Source organism: Colossoma macropomum, unplaced genomic scaffold (assembly GCF_904425465.1).
Source record: "Colossoma macropomum unplaced genomic scaffold, Colossoma_macropomum, whole genome shotgun sequence".
Lineage (NCBI taxonomy): Eukaryota > Metazoa > Chordata > Actinopteri > Characiformes > Serrasalmidae > Colossoma > Colossoma macropomum.
In genome coordinates, this window is record NW_023494784.1 from 5,076,074 (window position 1) to 5,093,886 (window position 17,813).

Consider the following 17,813-nt stretch of genomic DNA (forward strand, 5'->3'; position numbering starts at 1 on the left):
TCACCTTCACCATCAGCATCACCACCTTAACCATCACCATCAGCGTCATCACCTTAACCATCAGCATCATCACCTTAAAACAGCAGCATCAGCATCATCACTGTAACCATCAGTGTCATCACCTTAACCATCAGCATCATCACCGTGACCATCAATATCATCACCTTATCCATCAGCATCACTTTAACCTTCAGCATCACCTTCACCATCAGTATCATCACCACCATCACCTTCACCATCAGCATCATCACCACCATCATGATCATTGTGATCACCCTCACCATGACCATCATCACCATTCCACATATCATCATGACCATATGACCATCTTAATCATCACTATCACCATCACGATCACCATCAAACCTGAATCACAGTTTAAGCGGTGAGGTGTGATAGAGAGCTCAGAGGTGTAATACAGAGATTCTTTCTGGATCCTTCTTTTAATTCATGAGCTGCTCGCAGCGGCTCTACAGAGGAAACCTGCATGATCTACATCAATCAGGTGAATGTTCATCAGCACCTGGAGGCTTTTCAGTGAGCTGAGTAAGTGCAGGACCTGAGGAGGACTCCCGGCGCACACGGGTTCACCACAGCCGCGCCCTGCGCATCATTTGCAAAGCTAATATTTTAAAACTTTCTGTTTTCTCATAAATTATGCAGGCGTCTTCTGGAAAAGAAATAGTCGAGGACCAGATTGCTTTTTCTTTCTGTTCGTTTTTCTGGGGGAGTTATTGTTTGAGAGCTCCTGGAAGCAGGCATTAGCGAATCAGTGTGAAGTCTGTAATTAATGTTCTGATCCGATGGTGTTTGGTTTTCATGAATATCTTGATGACACCGAAACCTCATCCGCTTGAAGGATTATCCTCAGTACCATCAGCTCTTGTAGTGATAAATGTTTCAGGTTCCTTTGCACGGCACATTTCTGATACGGCTTCGTGTTCTTCTTCTTTTTTTTCCTTCATCCTCACATAAAAGACATCAGTCATAAACCTGCTGCACCATAAAGAGTAGAATCATAACCTGTTTGATCACAACTCCATTTGAGCTCACACCAATCATATATTCTCTTTATGTTTCTATAAATTTGCACAGCTGGAAGCCTCTGCTTGCACGGCCCTTGGCTGACCTTGAGGAAAGGTCACTGGAGCATTAAAAAAGCTGACGACAGATGCTCTGTACTGACCTACAACTATATTTTTATTTAGTTTTCAGCACTGAAATGCATTTTAACCCTTAAATGTCCAGGGCCCACTGGTAGACCCAAAGTTTAATTACACACTTCTATAACATAGGAATAGCTCATCCAGTTTGCATTGAAGTCCCTGTAGTTACTGAATAATAAGCCTTAGTATGCAGTAAGAATGGGATTTTAAGGGTTTAAATCCAAGAAAACAGAAATATCTCAATTTGTAACTGTAAACATTAGACTTTTCTCATTTAACTGATCTTCTAATGCCTCACAATATGCACAAGACTTTACTATTGTGGTTCCTCTTGCTCTGAACGGTGATATAAGGTAGAAATTGGTGGATAAATAATGGGTAACACTTCAGTGTAGGGGGATATCACAATGCCCTTGCAATGTGCTTATTAAGCCTTAAACAGCTACTTAAACTGGCTGCTCATTACTGCTTTATTAAACAGTAACTAGGGTGAATTAAGCATTTTTCCAGAGCACTTGTAATTATTGTGTTCATATCAGGCCTCACTGAGGCTGAGTCAATATTGAGATAAAGTATCTATGTTTGAAATGTCTTTGCAGTTCAGTTCACAAGCATTGTACATGATATATATCATGACAAGACATTAATAAACAATTTTATCTTTTCAAATTTTAGCAACTCAGCTGTTGCCAATGAACATTGGCTTGATAAGGCCTAAGGAAAGCATTAGAAATGCTCTGACAAAAGCCAAGTTATAATAACGTAGTAATGAGTGGCTAATTAATTATTTACTACTGTAATTACTATAATTACATTGTAATTCCCCATATGCTAAAATGTTACTCAATAATGTAACATGGTTAAATATTATTTGGACCAAAATAATTGGCTTTTGCTGGATTAAATATCATCCAGACACCCATAGAAGATCATGGTGTTGATTGGTCATGGTGTTCAGGTCTGCGATTGGTCATCTCCTTTACATATTGCAGCCTTCAGGGAACTCAATATTGCAAAGGCTGATATCATGATTATGATTAGCAATTGATATATTGTGCAGCCCTATTACCTCACTTATAAAGTAATTCTCCTGTTTTTTTTTTCCTAACATTTCTGCATAATTTCATCTTTAGGCTGTAAAGAAAGTTTAATTCAGAGTGTTTTCATGTTAAATGCAGCATTTAAGAGGCAGTGGTCATGGTAACATCTGAAGAGTTAAATGCCTCTAAAAGCGATTACAGGAAATGGTTCTGAATTCACTGCCTGGTGTCTGAGACACTGTTTTATGATAGTTTTAAGAAGGTTTTGGTCTAAAACCCATTTTAAACTCCATTCATGGTGAAGGGATACATAATATGCAGGGCGCTGTGAGGCAAAATAGTCCCCAAAGAAAACTTATTATTTCAGATTTTCCACTATTTTACCATCATCGACATACCATATAACCTCAGAAGACTCGTGTAGGTTCACTGGTGGTTCTGGATAGTAAATAAAATGTCTATATTTGTGTTGTAGTCATGGCGACCCCTGGTTCCTTTCACCACCACTGTAAAGAAATCTGAGCCGATAAGTTTCCCTACAAAGCAAATCGCTCTGAAAGACTTTGTTTACATCTCACTGATTGAAATATGCAGAACAATTTGAAAAAAAATCTGTGAAATTCTGCTTTAATTTAGTTATTGAGTGAATCAACTTCCCTGAGTCAGGCCTATTGTGGAAGCTGCTGGAGGGAAACTCTGCCAGCATTGTTTTCCCCCGTGTGGAGGATTAAGCAGCGGCTGAGATTTTGGAGATTTTGCCGCAGTGGCGCCTCCGGAGCTATTTATGCCAGCCGCTCCTGTGTGGCAGCCCACTGCTGGATTTTCTTTAAGTCAGGCGGTAATCCACTGTATGCAAATACGCCAGTCTTTTGATGTTTTAATGTAATGCCGGATTGCGAACTGCCGCTACAAAAAATGAAACAAAAGACAAATGTTTAGCCGACAAAACGGAGCTAAATGCTCGCCATTTCCCTGCATTAGAGCAGTCAATGAGACGGGGTTAAACAGCCCCGCATTAGGTTGCATAATGGTGCATTAGTCCGAATGCCAGGGCTCTCCGCTCGCAGGGGAATAATACAATTACGCTGATTAATACTAATAGCAGAGCAGCGAGAGGACTGAGCTGCTGTTTGTCTGGGTCACGGCTTTACGGGTGTCTCCTACTTCACTCAGGTTTCTGTATGCCGGTTATTTGGTTATGATCCCACACCCACCTTTGTTGGAAAATAAGCTACAATATTTTTTTCATTACTAAAATTAAGAGAGAAAAACATTAGCACAAAAAGCTAAATTATGTTATGGTTAGCATTGCTTTGTTTAGCCAGTAAGCTCTACTTATTTTGCTGTTTAGAAACTTTAACTTCAGTCACCCCACATTGACTTGTGTGTGGTAAAATCTGTCAAACTATTCAGTTTGAACATTAATTTAAGTGTTGAAATTTTAAGAGATGGAAAAATCTTAACACTGAAGCATGATAGCACCACTAAATGTTACCTCTTCTGAAAACCTAGCTGGTTTAATATGGCCTAAGCTGGTCTTTGATGGTCATAACTAGATTCTTGCTAGACGAAGATGGAAGATGGAAGATGGAAGAATGTTGACCAGTTGGATATATCCAGTGCTGGTCAGCTAGTTAAGCTAGTAAAAGGTTATATTTTGGCTTATGTTTAACCATAAAACATAACAAGCATTGCATCTTTCTGAAAGCCCCCTAGTGGCCTTTCTGCCAATGCAATGGAAAATATAATCAATTAAAATATTTCTTCTGTTATCAGATGAACTAGGACTCATGATAAATGATACATGATAAAAACACTTGGGGGCTCCCAAGCGGTGCAACCATCTAAACAATGGCCATGTCATCAGGAGATCGTGAGTTCGATCCCTGGTGATGCTACAGCCGTCCATGGCTGGAAGTCCAAGAGAGGACAGTGGTCCTCACTCTCCCTGGGAGGATAGGATACCTCCCCACTCAATGTGATGCTAGCCAGCAACGGTGGCTGTTCCTCCAAGCGCGTTCAGCTGTCCAATGACGTTTCGTTAGCAGCAGTTTGAAAAGATGCGGTGGTCCAAACCTTCGCCCTCCTAGCGCTGGTGGTATCGTCTGATCGGGGAAGTCTTAACAAGTTGGTGGAACCGGATACGACTATATTGGGGAGAAAATCGGCAAAAATAAAACCTTTTTGAATGTTGATGTGCTCGCTCACCCATAAAGACTTCTAGTTTTGTAAATCACACACATTTCCATTGAAATAATTTCCATCAACATTACTGAAGACAAAAAAAATGGTGTTCAGACCTCCAAAACATGCGGAAATTGAATTTCATGGCTACTTAAAACCAGGGCTGATGAGCTTAAGCAGCTTGCACTTAGCACTACTCTGTTTAGTTAGCAGTAAGTTCAGCAATGCTGTTTAGAAAGTTTATATTTATGGCACTTGGCAGTCACTCTTATCCAGAGCAACTTACAGTTTGATCATTTTACACAGGTAGGTGAAGGTAGTGTTGGGAGTCTTGCCCAAGGACTTTCATTGGGATAGTGTAGGGTGCTCACCCAGGCAGGTACTGAACCCCAGTCTGCAGCGTAGAAGGCAGAGGTGTTATCCACTACACTATACCAACCACAGTGTTCAAAGTTCAAAGTTAACTACTGGTTGTTTGTAACAGACAGAAAACACTAAGCAATTACACAGAGTAGTTTGTGATTATATACATTGCATATGTTAGCCATTTAACATTATTGTAAGCTGTGCTATTAAACAGTTCTGTTAGTGATGTTAGAAAACCCATAAAAACCCATGGGTTGATGGGCACACAGAAGGGTTTTTAACAGCATACAAATGTTAGATATGTGTTACAATAAAGTGAAAAGGCTGTGCGAGAGATATTGCAAGACAATAAAAATACAGCATGGAGAATACAAGTGTCAATTATCCATCCATCATCTAAACCACTTATCCTTCTGGGTCACGGTGGGGTGCTGGAGCCTATCCCAGCTGTCAGTGGGTGGAAGGCAGGATACACCCTGGACAGATCGCCAGTCCATCGCAGGGCAGACAGACAGACATACACAGTCACACACTCTCACACCTAGGGGCAATTCAGCATGTCCAATCAGCCTGACTGCATGTCTTTGGACTGTGGGAGGAAACCCACACAGACACGGGGAGAACAGGCACACTCCACACAGAAATGACCCTGGTCACCCGGCCGGGAATCGAACCCAGGCCATTCTTGCTGTGAGGCGACAGCGCTACCCACTGCGCCACCGTGCTGCCTTATAGTGTCAATTATGTTACCTGATGAAGCTACAGTGTCTAGATTTCTCCATGGGTTGACTAGCGTAAGTTACAGTATTGGTAAAGCTCTTTAATCTGTTTATCAACTGTCCATCAGAAGTAGAGCAGCGTCATCACAGGATTCACAAACCAGGTTTTAGTCCACAAGTTTGATAAGCTCAGGGAACCAGCGATAGCAGAACTTCTTTTTGGGGGCTCAGGGGAGGAGGGGGAGTCTCTCAGCGTGACACAAAGCCGGCGCTAAGCGGCTGCCTTCCCCCATGCGGAGATTAGATCTATCTGCTGTGTAAATGACTTCACAGCTTCACGCCTCTTCATCTGCATCAGGCTTTTTCCATCACAGTTTTGTTGTTGTTAAACAGCAGCGCTGCTTTTCTCTTTTAAACAGACTCCAGGAGAAAATGAAGAATTGTGCTCAGGTTTATTTTGGTTTCCACCATAAACAAGAATCACTTTATCGGCAGAGGATTTGTATGTAGAAGGGATTTGTCTTGGAGGAAATTGGTGCTGACATAAACAGACAGTACAGAACACAAACAGTAAACAAATAAATACAGATCATAGATGTTGTCGGAATATTTGGGTGCAAGTCTGACGGTGTCGTGTGTCAAATATATGGATGAGTCTATCGGTTTGATTCAAAGTCAGGGATGAAAACAAATTTGACTTAAAACTGACTTAAAATCCTTTTGCTCTGAGTGACCCTCAACATGAATTATGTTTATTTTATTAAAACAAATGATTGAACATTCCATTTTGTCACTACCGAAACAATCATAACTCTATCCAAACTGTACCTAATGTGTCAGTAGTGACGGCGACAATTTTAGCTCATTTTGAGCTCAAAACTCAGCCAGAACATGACCAGCAAACACAGCTCTGAACAGCTGTTCACACAGAAAATCATCATATTTTACATTAAAACACTAAAAAGTGCTGAACTGCAGAAAATATGATGATTCTTAATGTTCCACACTGATTTTCAGACTTTGGGACACATTTACTTCAAAACAATGGAATATAACTGCTCACCATGTGGCCATGAGGGACAGGGATACAGCCTCACTTCCTGCTCTAAAATACAGGGGTGTGGCTAAAATAAGGCCCTGCCTACCGAATAAAAGTGTGTTTCGGTAATGACATGAAAACGTGGGACACCTTTTTTTTTTTAATTAAATAAACTCATGATAGATTAAAATCTTTCAACTTCACTTTGAAAGAAATCAAAAATCTTTTTTTTAAAAATGTGCGTATTATTTTCAGAAATTTAGGGGTTAGGGTTTGGAACAGACTCCTCCCAATAGAAAGTACACTATAAATAACAACTGAGTATATATTTAGCTTGTTACTATCTCTATTAATGTCCTGCAATCATATAGATTATAACATAATCCTTGTGAATATCTGAGGTCTGTAGTTCAAGTGTGAAAGTTGCAAAAACTTCAACTGTCAGTAAATTTAACAAGAAAAACCTCAAAGACAGGCCACAAAACTCCGTCAGATATCCAACAATTTACATTTGTACTTTAGAGGCACAGAAGATTGAATTAATGTATTCAGGTTGGACCCATCCTCTTATAAAGTCACCAAATCATATCTGAGTTGTTTGTGTTCAGTGGTCAACAAGGATCAGTCAATGTATCATTAGTAGACCTGTATCATGTATGGGCTTTATGATATCGAAATATTAACTAATATTAACTCTAACTAATTAAAGACACTGAAAGAAATATTAAACAATCAGAACTGAATCAGGGTCTGAAATGCTAGAATAAAAACAAGACATCAGGTCTGAACCAACAATATTGAGCAAAGACCAAAACAAAGACAAGAGGCATATTTACAGAGAAATACCAACAAGGAACATGTTGCCATGGTAACAGAACATGTTTTGGCTGGTCATACAGAAACTAATGGACTTCCTGAGTTTAACACTGGTATTTACATCTCTGTCAGCCACTCAAATGAAATGTATTTGCAGTAAACTTGGAGTCTGATGATCTTAGGGGGTCCATTCAAATGTACCATGAGTTCTTCCACCATCCATGGACATTTTTCATACCCACACACACACACATACACACACACACACACACACACAGACACTTAGTGTACACACTCAGGTGGCTGACAGTCAGAATAAGTATTGTCTGGTTTCGCAATAGACAGTAAGCATGTTTATTAATGACCCAAACTCAGTTCTGTTAACGTGAGTCTGAAAGGAAACAGCTGTAAATGACCTCAGTGCTTTTTATGCTCACAGTGTAAGTGAAGTGTAAAGGGTTCTGCGTTCTCTTTCTGGTTCTGTTTAGCAGTGGGATCTCAGGCTACCTGTTCACACCACAACTCCTTTAGAACTCAGACCTCACCTGGGTAACACTGAATTATGGGTGGTGCTGAAGCCCATCACTGAATGGGTCTGATTCATTGTCAGAGCTGTGGGAATAGCACTGTTAGAAAGCATTAAACAGTTCATCTTTTATCTGACTTATTTTTCATTGAACGTTACATTTTATTATGATGATTATTATTATACTATACTTTAGGTTGGTTGTCTCCATTTTGCCTCCATTTTATAAAAGCAATAATCAACTTGAAGCTGCACATTACAGTGATTTTACCCGAGGTGAGGGGTATAACACGACTCAGTAAGACCACTTGAAAAGCTGAAATGGTGAAAACGTCCTAATTCAGGTTGTCTGTGTCAGTCTTAGACCTGATGTTTCGTGTTGTTTGGGCAGAAGCGGCGCAGTGAGAGAAGCTTTTTTCATCATTTGTGCGTATAACGGACATATTTAGCAGCATGTCGTCGTCATGTTCTCACCTTAGGTGAGGGAAATAGACCTCTCACCAGTCGTTAGCTCATTTGAATGACCTGCTGTTGCAGGAGGCTCTGAATCAGCAGGAAAGTGCCGGAAAACATGAGTGTGTTGCTGAGACACTTTACACCCCCCGGCGACTTCACCAAAAATTCCTCCCACCTTGCTGGTGTACAATTAGAGACTGCAGCCCATCTGTTGATGCACAGTTTGTGTCGGCCATCTTTTAGTTTTTCATCAGTGGTCAGTTTCTGACCACAGAGCTGCTCTTGGCTGGTTATTTCTGGGTGGTGGTCCACTCTCAACCAATGACAATGACCTGTGTAAAAGCCCTGGGGTTGAGGGGGCTAATAAACTGTGGAGCAACAGGTGGGCTACAGTCTGTAACTGTACATCTACATAGTAGAGCTATTAGGTAGGTGTTTCTAATAAAATGGCCAGTTAGTGGAAGCACAAGGTAGATGTTTCTAATAAAGTGGCCAGTGAGTGTAAGTACAGTGTTTCTAATCAAGTGGAAAGTGACTGAAGTGGCCACAAACAACCTTCTTGAGTAAGTAAACACATGAATAACAAATAGACTTCACACTTCAGTGGTCTCTTATATGTTTTCCAATAAAATGGGTCAATAATAAGTATTTTCATATCAATGTGAATTAATTCTGAATGTGGTTAGGAAACTATTGCAGTGCATCCAACAATAAAGGCAGAATTGAGCTTCTTTTACACAGTGATAGGAAACACAGTAGCTCACAGAAAGATCCAGTTACACATGCTGATCCATTTTACTGACCAATGTGGACATGAAAGCTCACCAGTTACTCTGTGGACAGATTTTAATCATTTAAAAGGGATAAACACAAACACTATAAATGGATCACCACCAGACGTTGGGTAAGAAAGGGTTAGAAAGCTTTACCAGCGTTCCTCCAGGCCTGAGGTTGAGTTATACTGTCAACACATTCAAATGGTCCATTCTCTGCAGCTCCTCTGCCTTCCTCACCGTCACTGGGTTTGGAGAGCCTTTGGGGAATATGGGTTTTTATGCATCTCGCTTTTGAATCTTCCAGGTTCCATACATCCTGACCGATGACTAAATTAGATTTAAAACAGAATCTGCCCCTGGTAAAGCTGCTCTCTTCCCAGATTTGTTGTAAATCAATATTTAATAACGTGTATAAAAAACAAACAGGCGAAGATGAGCATTCCGCTGAGGCGCTGTATTAGGGCTGTATTAGTTTTGGGGTGGCCGTGTTTTCAAAGAGCGCACGACAAGTACTCCTCCAAAACAAATTACGGCCATACATCAAAAAAGACATCAGCGGCGCGTATCTGTTAGCAGATCGGTAGCAGACAAATAGCTGTTTAGGAGCAACACGCTCCGTCAGAGTGAAAAATCTGCTCCCCGATAACTGACCTGAAGATGAAAATTTCCAAACTCAGAGTGACGGAGAGCAGGTCAGAGCCGTATCACAGATTTGGTTACTCAGACGCTCTGAACAAACACCTGATAGCGATTCCCACCTCAGTCGACCCTGAGAATAATCAATAAATTCCTCTTTTACCCTCACAGCAAAAATAATATCTCAGCAAGTGCAAACACTCTAAATCTTAATGCAGCTATTATTTCACATGATGTTGTGAGAATATCATAAGATTATTGAGTTTATTTTCTAGACATTTTTACTTATTTTTAATAATTTTATCTACTAAAAGTGTTTTATTCCATTGTCAGATCATTTTACTTGCTGTGATAGATAGATAGATAGATAGATAGATAGATAGATAGATAGATAGATAGATAGATAGATAGATACAGCAGATTTTCCATCATAGAGGAGAACCATTTAACCATGAAAAGAATAAAGTGGCCAGTTAGTGAAAGTATAAGGCAGGTGTTTCTAATAAAGTGGCCAATGAGTGGAAGTACAAGGCAATCATTTATAATAAAGTGGCCAGTTAGGGGAAGTAGAAGGCAGGTGTTTCTAATAAAGTGGCCAGTAAGTGGAAGAACAAGGTAGATGTTTCTAATAAAGTGGCCAGTTAGTGGAAGTACAAAGTGGATGTTTCTAATAAAGTGGCCAGTTTTGGAGGCACAAGCTCAGTGTTTCTAATAAAGTGGCCAGTGAGTGGAAGTACAAAGTGGCAATCAATAACAGTTGACTGATTGATTGATTGTTTGTTTGATATTCTAGTGCAGGGGTGCACAACTCCGTTCCTGGAGGGCCGGTTTGGTGATATACCTGCTCATACACACCTGATTACACCTATCTGTTAATTGCCAGGTTAAGTGGGTGTGTTTGAGTATGGAAACTGTGCTGGACACCGGCCCTCCAGGACTCTACCCCTGTACTAGTGTGTTTGCTGATGGGAGACTTTGTTTCTTCTGGGTTTGTTTTTGTTGTTGCTCCATTTTGACGATCACCTGCTCCAACACATCACTCAGAAACTATGGCTGGTTTGCTTGTCAGTCAAATGGCCTGATGTATGTTAAAGTAAGCAGTTCTTGGCTGCACTGAGCATTGAAACCTATATTTTAGCATAATCAGTTGACTTAGTTTCCTATCTTTAAGCGTTTCCACACAAAAGCAGTACATTTGGCTTTCTGTTGAGCAGAAACACTGATTTCTGGTCTCTCTGGATTGTTTTTCCACCTCAGTATTTCAGAGTTAAAATTAGGCACTGTTCTTGACTATGGAACATCCAGCCACAGCGCCCTCTAGTGGCTGTATTAGTTCACCAGTCTATGCAGATGAAACTGCATAGTTGTGAATAAGCCTCTCATTTTTCTTAAACAGATTTCTGTTTACTAATACATGACATACTTGAACTCAAACCTGATTATTTAGCTGAGCTCGTGCTCGTGGGGAAGCGCTGGGCTCATAGAGCGCAGAATGTGCGGGAATTTGTGTTTGTTTGGTGTATAAACATGTAGTATTCTGATATCAAGGTCAGCAGATAAAGTATGTTATTTTATTTCCACTCCGCCCCCTCATTCCTCCAGTTGGCTTCCTCACGGGCCACTGAGTCACGGGCAGTGAAGAGCCGGCGCGTCTGACTCAGTATCCTGCGTGGCTGTATGTAACACTATAGCTCAGGTAATGCTGTGCAGAGCTCTGTGTCTGATGGATCGCTGTGTTTTGCGGTGTGTTCCAGGATTATGCTGAGAAGGAGAAAACCTTGGCCAAAGCCCTGGAGGACCTCAAGGCCAACTTCTACTGTCAGCTGTGTGACAAGCAGTACTACAAACATCAGGAATTCGACAACCACATCAACTCTTATGACCACGCGCACAAACAGGTAAGGCAGCCACGGCTGGAATCCCAGGAGCTCCAAACAGCCAGAGCTGGGAGAAAGACAGTGGCGTTTCAAGGTCACTCCATATTATATATATATATATATATATATATATATATATATATATATATATATATATATATATATATATATATATGCATATCTTGCTGTTGTGGGTACAAAACCTCACATCTCCTTTACAAGAGAAGGAAAAAACTTACTTTACTTTTAATGTGAGTCAATGCAACCAGACTTTTTTCCAAGTAATTTTGGGTCGTTTCTTTTGGTCCATTTTTATGAAATTTACATACAATGTAAAGACCAATAGGCTTTTTCAAATTATGTCGAAAATTGAAAAATGACAAGGCTGTGTGTATATATATATATATATATATATATATATATATATATATATATATATAAATATATATATAGTGAAATGTTTGGACACATCCACTCACCCACATCAAGGGATACATTTTTATTTTTACTATTTTTCATTATTCAGAATGATAGTAATGACATCAACAACGAGTATGAAATTAGACGGTGGTCAAAAATGTCCAAACTATGATCATTTACGCCTGATTATTTAACTTTCTCAGGTCAACAATGTCTGTGCAACATCAAAGGACATCGTGGATAAAAGAAAAGAATATTCTTTGAATGCTGTGTGCTACAGACATACTTTCATTTTGCCCAGAAAGGTAGCATTGCTCTGGCAACAAGAGAGGAAAACGGCCTCTGATTGGTCGATGAGACAGGAACACACCCACTGATTGGTCGACGAGTCAGAAACACAGCCTCTGATTGGTCACCAGACTTGACCCGAGGCATAACAGCCATGCAAACAACAACAGTAACTCTTTTTAACACGGAGAAACAGATAAATAAACACAGAAGTTAAACATTCAGTGTGGGATTTTTTCATTATGGAATTATTTTCCAAAGGCTCCAAAAAGGCAGTGCAGTTCAAGCCTGGATTACAAAGCTTCTCAGAGGGATATGATCTCACTGAAGCCCTCAGTGTTACGGCAAATATAAGTCTGTATCATACAGTATTCCCAAGATGTTTATTCCTGTATGTACAACAGCCTTTGTTGTCGCATACAACATTGTTGACCGGAGAGGGTTAATGGGGAGATATGTAAGATGACACAACCTGATGAGTTCATACTCCAAACAAATAGGTGTGACATTTCACCAGAATGCTGTGGTGTCAACCACTATTGGAAGAAACCAGGAGATGCACAGTTCCCCCTCTTCCTTCTTCACTCCTTACCAATCTAGAAGAAACGCTGCGAGTATAGAATCAAACTTCATCCCTTTACTCTGCATTACTCTTGGTTTGGGTCTATTTGGGTCACTTTTTTGTCTTTGCTGCTAAACGTGTTTTTTGATGGGAGTGGTTTCGGTGATAGTGGTTACTCGCTTTCATTGGCTACTTGTCCTTAAACAGTCTAACTGGGGCAGGACCTTCAACATGATTGACAGGAGGTTAGAACACGCCCTCATGGCAGCGCTAATGTTTCTGTACTACGACTACAGACTGATGGCAGACTTGGCGCTACAGTGACTCACTGTCACCTCTTGAGGTACAAAGTGGTATTACGAGACAGGACGGGTCAGGTCATTATTTTAACAATTCTTTTTTTTTTTTCATTCTGTTGATAATTCATATTCATTTTGGAATGTTTTAAAGTAAAAATCTTACAAATTGCACCTTTAATGCTTGGTGAACTGTGATTAGAATTGTTCACAGTGGTGATGAAAGGAACCAGAAACTTCTGATCTTAGTTAAGATCTGAAAACTCTTCTCATTATTCACCAACACTGCAATGTTTTATTTCATGAGTTTTCATAAATAAGAACAAAGTAAATTAGCAGGAATGGTTGAGAAGTGAAACCACCAATTTACAGTATGAATGAATATAATAGTATCTAGTTAGGACACTGTTGGTTTTTATCCTAAAGTTAGGACAACATTTAAAGTTTTCTACACTGCAAAAATGCTATCTTAGCAAGTGAAAACATCTTAAATGGAGTCAAAACATCTAGTATTACTTATTATGAGGCTGTCTTAAGAATATTGTGTTTAACTTATTTCTAGACATTTTTTTAAGTATTTTCATCTGATGAAAGTGTCTATTTTCATTAGCAGATCATTTTACTTGTTTTAAGCTTTATCCTTGAAATGAGCAAAATTATCTTCACTATTTTTTCGAAACAAGTAAACTAATCTGCCAAAGGAATAAGACACTTTCACCACATAACATCACTTAAAACAAGGAAAAGTGCACAGAAACAGGTGGAATAATCTTATAATATTCTTACAACAGTCTCTTAATGAGAAATATTAGATTTATTGACTACATTCAAGATGTTCTCTTGTGATAAAGTATTGTTTTGTTTTTTTGTTTTTTTTTTACAGTGTAGTTAGGATGCTGCTGTAAATAATGGCTCATCAGTTCAACCTGAAAAATGACTTCATGTGGTAACAAGTAAATTAACTAATTCTTTCAAAGTAATTTTTGAGTTGAATAAAACTGATTCACTTGCTTGTTATTACATTAAATCATTTTTAGGTTGATCTGACGAGCCATTTTCTACAGTGCAGGAAGTTACTGTATGAAATGGTTATGAACTCACTGCCTGATGTCTGAGATGCTGTTTTATGATAGTTTTCAGAAGATTTTGGCCTCAAACTTATTATTATGTTTAATGTTTTATGGCAAAGAGGGACATGCAGAGGGAAAACTTATTATTCCAGATTTTCCACTATTTTCCATCATCATCATTCCATATAGACTCAGAAGACTCGTGTAGGTTCACTGGTGGTTCTGGATAGTAAATAAAATGTCTATATTTGTGTTGTAGTCATGGCGACCCCTGGTTCCTATCACCACCACTGTAAAGACATCTGAACCATTTCATACCAAACCACTCTGAATCACTCTGTTTACATCTCACACACTGAATTATAGGGAAAATGTTGAGAATGTTGAAAAGTAAGTTGTGGCTCTTTGGGTCAGAATGCATTGTGAAAAACACACATCCAGTCAGGTGGCTCCAAACCTTTCAGGCAGAAGATGAATGTCCCAGAAGCGGAAGCTCTCGGGGTGGAGTTTTCATTTCAGGTGTTATAGATCAGGACCAGACAGGACAATTGGAAGCCGCTGCGTCTCGCTGTTGTTTTTCATTGTTGTTGTTGTTGTTGTTGTTCTGCCCCGACTGGTACGTGAGTGAGTGTGTACTGATGCAGTCTAAGCTTTTCTGACCTGTTCTCAAGCGCTGCACATTTATAATGCTGAAATGTGGCTCGACTCAGCGGCGCTGTAATGAAAAGAGACTCCTCTCCGAGCCCCACGGCGAGAATATTTCTGTTTGAATGCGCTCGGTCCCGCCGGTAATGTAATTCACTCAGACATGTGGGTAATTCTATGCAGTGTGATTCAGAAAAATGTGACATGTTTTACCAGCAAAAAAAAAAAAGAAGAAGAAAAAAAAGAGGGTGGCTTTTCAGACCTCCCATGAAAAGCCCTCCTTTCAGAGGGAACCGCTGAAATGTATGCTGCACCACTCGTGTGCGGAGTCACGGGCGGCGTGTTTGTTTTGGAGCAGAAATACCACAGTAACCTTTAATACTGAGTTAAAGCTTTATTTCCACTGCGTTCGTTATCAGCGCCGACCCCACTAAACACAGGCCGAGTCCCAGACCCCTCCTCGAGACTGCCCTGTTGAACAGTGCTGCAGCAGAGAAACGAGGGATTATTCAGGAGGAACTGGCGCCCCCGGCCCTGTCACAGTCGCGCATGCATGTGCTTCTCCTCATCTGCATTTCCGCAGGCCGACCTCAGAACCGCCGGCTAACATTAAACTATTCACAATCACAGCCATTTCTGTTAATATTAGATTATGTATGTATATTAGTGCTGTTTTCTATACCAGGGGCTTCTGCTCAGAGATTAAAAAATCACAGTCACTTTTTACATTAATAAGTTTTGCCATTTTAAAGCCAATAACAACTTACACAGTGTAGATGTTATGTACTTTGTGAAAATTGCTCATCAGTTCAACCTAAAAAAGTTTTTTTCAACTCAAAAAACTGCTTTGGTTGAAAGAATCATTCATTTGAAGTGTTTATTTAGGATGAATAAAACTAGTTACTTGTTACCGCATGAAGATGTTTATAGGATAAACTGATGGGCCATTTTTACAGCAAGTGTGTGCGTGTTAAAAAAACTACACAAAAATGATTTTTAGATGTTTCATTCAGCACTTCACTGCAGAAAATGTCATCTTAGCAAGTGAACACATCTTAGATGTAGTCAGTACCTCTAATATTTCACACCGAGATTTTTGTAAGAATACTATGAGCTTTTAAAACCTATTTAAATACATTTATACTTATTTTAATTAATTTCGTCTAAAAGTGTCTCGTCAGATCAACCTAATAAATGTACTTCATGTGGTAACCAGTAAATTAGCTGGTTTTATTCAATCTAAATTAATCGGTGAATGTCTCTCAGATCTTCATGCCTGCACATCCAACACGAATAGTGCGGTAGCTCGTGTGCAGAATCACGGGCGGAGTGTTTGTTTCGGGGTTCAGAAATACCACAGTGACCTTCAATACTGAGTTAAAGCTCTGCCACATCCAACACGTCGACTATGAGAACTGACTGTGCTCTGACTGTATAATATATCCCAGACGTGTGCGGTTCCTACGACAGAATCCTTCTGTCGGATCAAATCTCGTATCTCCAAAATGGTAACTTTATAAGAGAAGAGAAAATATACTTTACTTTTAATGTAAGTCAATGGAGCCAGACTGTCCATTCATCATGAAATTTACACACAATGTAAAGACGAGCAGGCATTTTCAGATTATGTCAAAATCTGAAAAACGACACAAATGGAGACACAAGGTTTTGTTCTAACAACAGCAATACACACACACACACACATATGTGTGTATATATATATATATATATATATATATATATATATATATATATATATATGCGAAAACTATATACAAACTAAATATGTTCACACTGAGACACAACAACACTGTGTCTTTGTCAGAGAGAGAACCATCATCGCTAAACCAGACTAAACCCCCCCGCACACAGACAGACCACTCACACAGACCACCTATATATATACATGTGTATATCTAAATATATATATGCAAACTATCAATTAGATCATTTACACTTAAAAAAAGCAAAATCCACATTACAGCACAACAGGTGTGCGTGTTTGTGTGCTCTACAGCAGTGTGTGTGTGTGTGTGTGTGTGTGTGTGTGTGTTTGCCCTGTCTGAGCTCTGTGTGTGAGCGTGATGGATGAGGGTAAGGAGCTGGAGCATGTCTCCGTCTCCGTCTCTGAGTGGGTGTTGAGGGTAATGGAGTGCTGGACGCCCCAGAACGCTCTGCATGTTCACACTGAGACACAACAACACTGTGTCTCTGTCAGAGAGAGAACCATCACCGCTAAACCAGACTAAACCCCCCGCACAGAGACAGACCACTCACACAGACCACCTGAACACCAGCAGAGCAGTCACTCACTCAGAAATGACCTTGTCCAAACTAAAGCTAATAGGCTTGTCCTTTATTCTGATGGTCCACAGTAGATCCTCTGTAAATTTGTCTTTAACTTACGTTCAGATAAATATCTATTAAATTCACCTCAAACTCTTCTCTAGCTCTAAACCCAGGGCTTAACCCCTTACAGGGCCAGGGTTCGCTGGTGGGCCCAAAGTTTCATTACACACTTCTATAATCTAAGAATAGCTCAGCTGGTTTGTATTGAAGTCCCTGTAGTTACTCAATAATAAGCCTTAGTATGTAATAAGACTGAGATTTTAAGCAGTTAAGCTGGAATCCAGCAGGTGGCTGAACTCTTCTGAAGCTTGCTAAAGTTAGTTACTGTAGCTAGCTTGGTTAATTAACTAATTATCAAGTAAGAATTAAGCACTTACCAAGTCACCATCAGTACAAAAGATGCATATGAATGACAGAGTTAAAGGTAAGATCAGCACATATACAAAACCTAGTTAAGTGGACTTCACTAAGCTACAGAAATTAACCTATACACTGTTACTTATATCATTAACAAACTTAGGGTTAGGGTCAGGAATAGGTGTAGGTTTTGCCTTGAGGTTAGGGTTAGGTTTAGGGTTAGGG

At 39.7% G+C, this 17,813-nt stretch overlaps 1 protein-coding gene across 1 annotated transcript in view; it reads left to right on the forward strand.

The window, feature by feature from the left end:
• Positions 1 to 17,813, forward strand: part of znf804a (zinc finger protein 804A) — a 99,927-nt gene that overhangs the window by 70,583 nt on the left and 11,531 nt on the right. Inside the window, exon 2 of the mRNA XM_036576548.1 lies at positions 11,479 to 11,622. Within this exon, the coding sequence (XP_036432441.1) occupies positions 11,479 to 11,622 (144 nt within the window). The remainder of the gene's footprint in view (positions 1 to 11,478; positions 11,623 to 17,813) is intronic.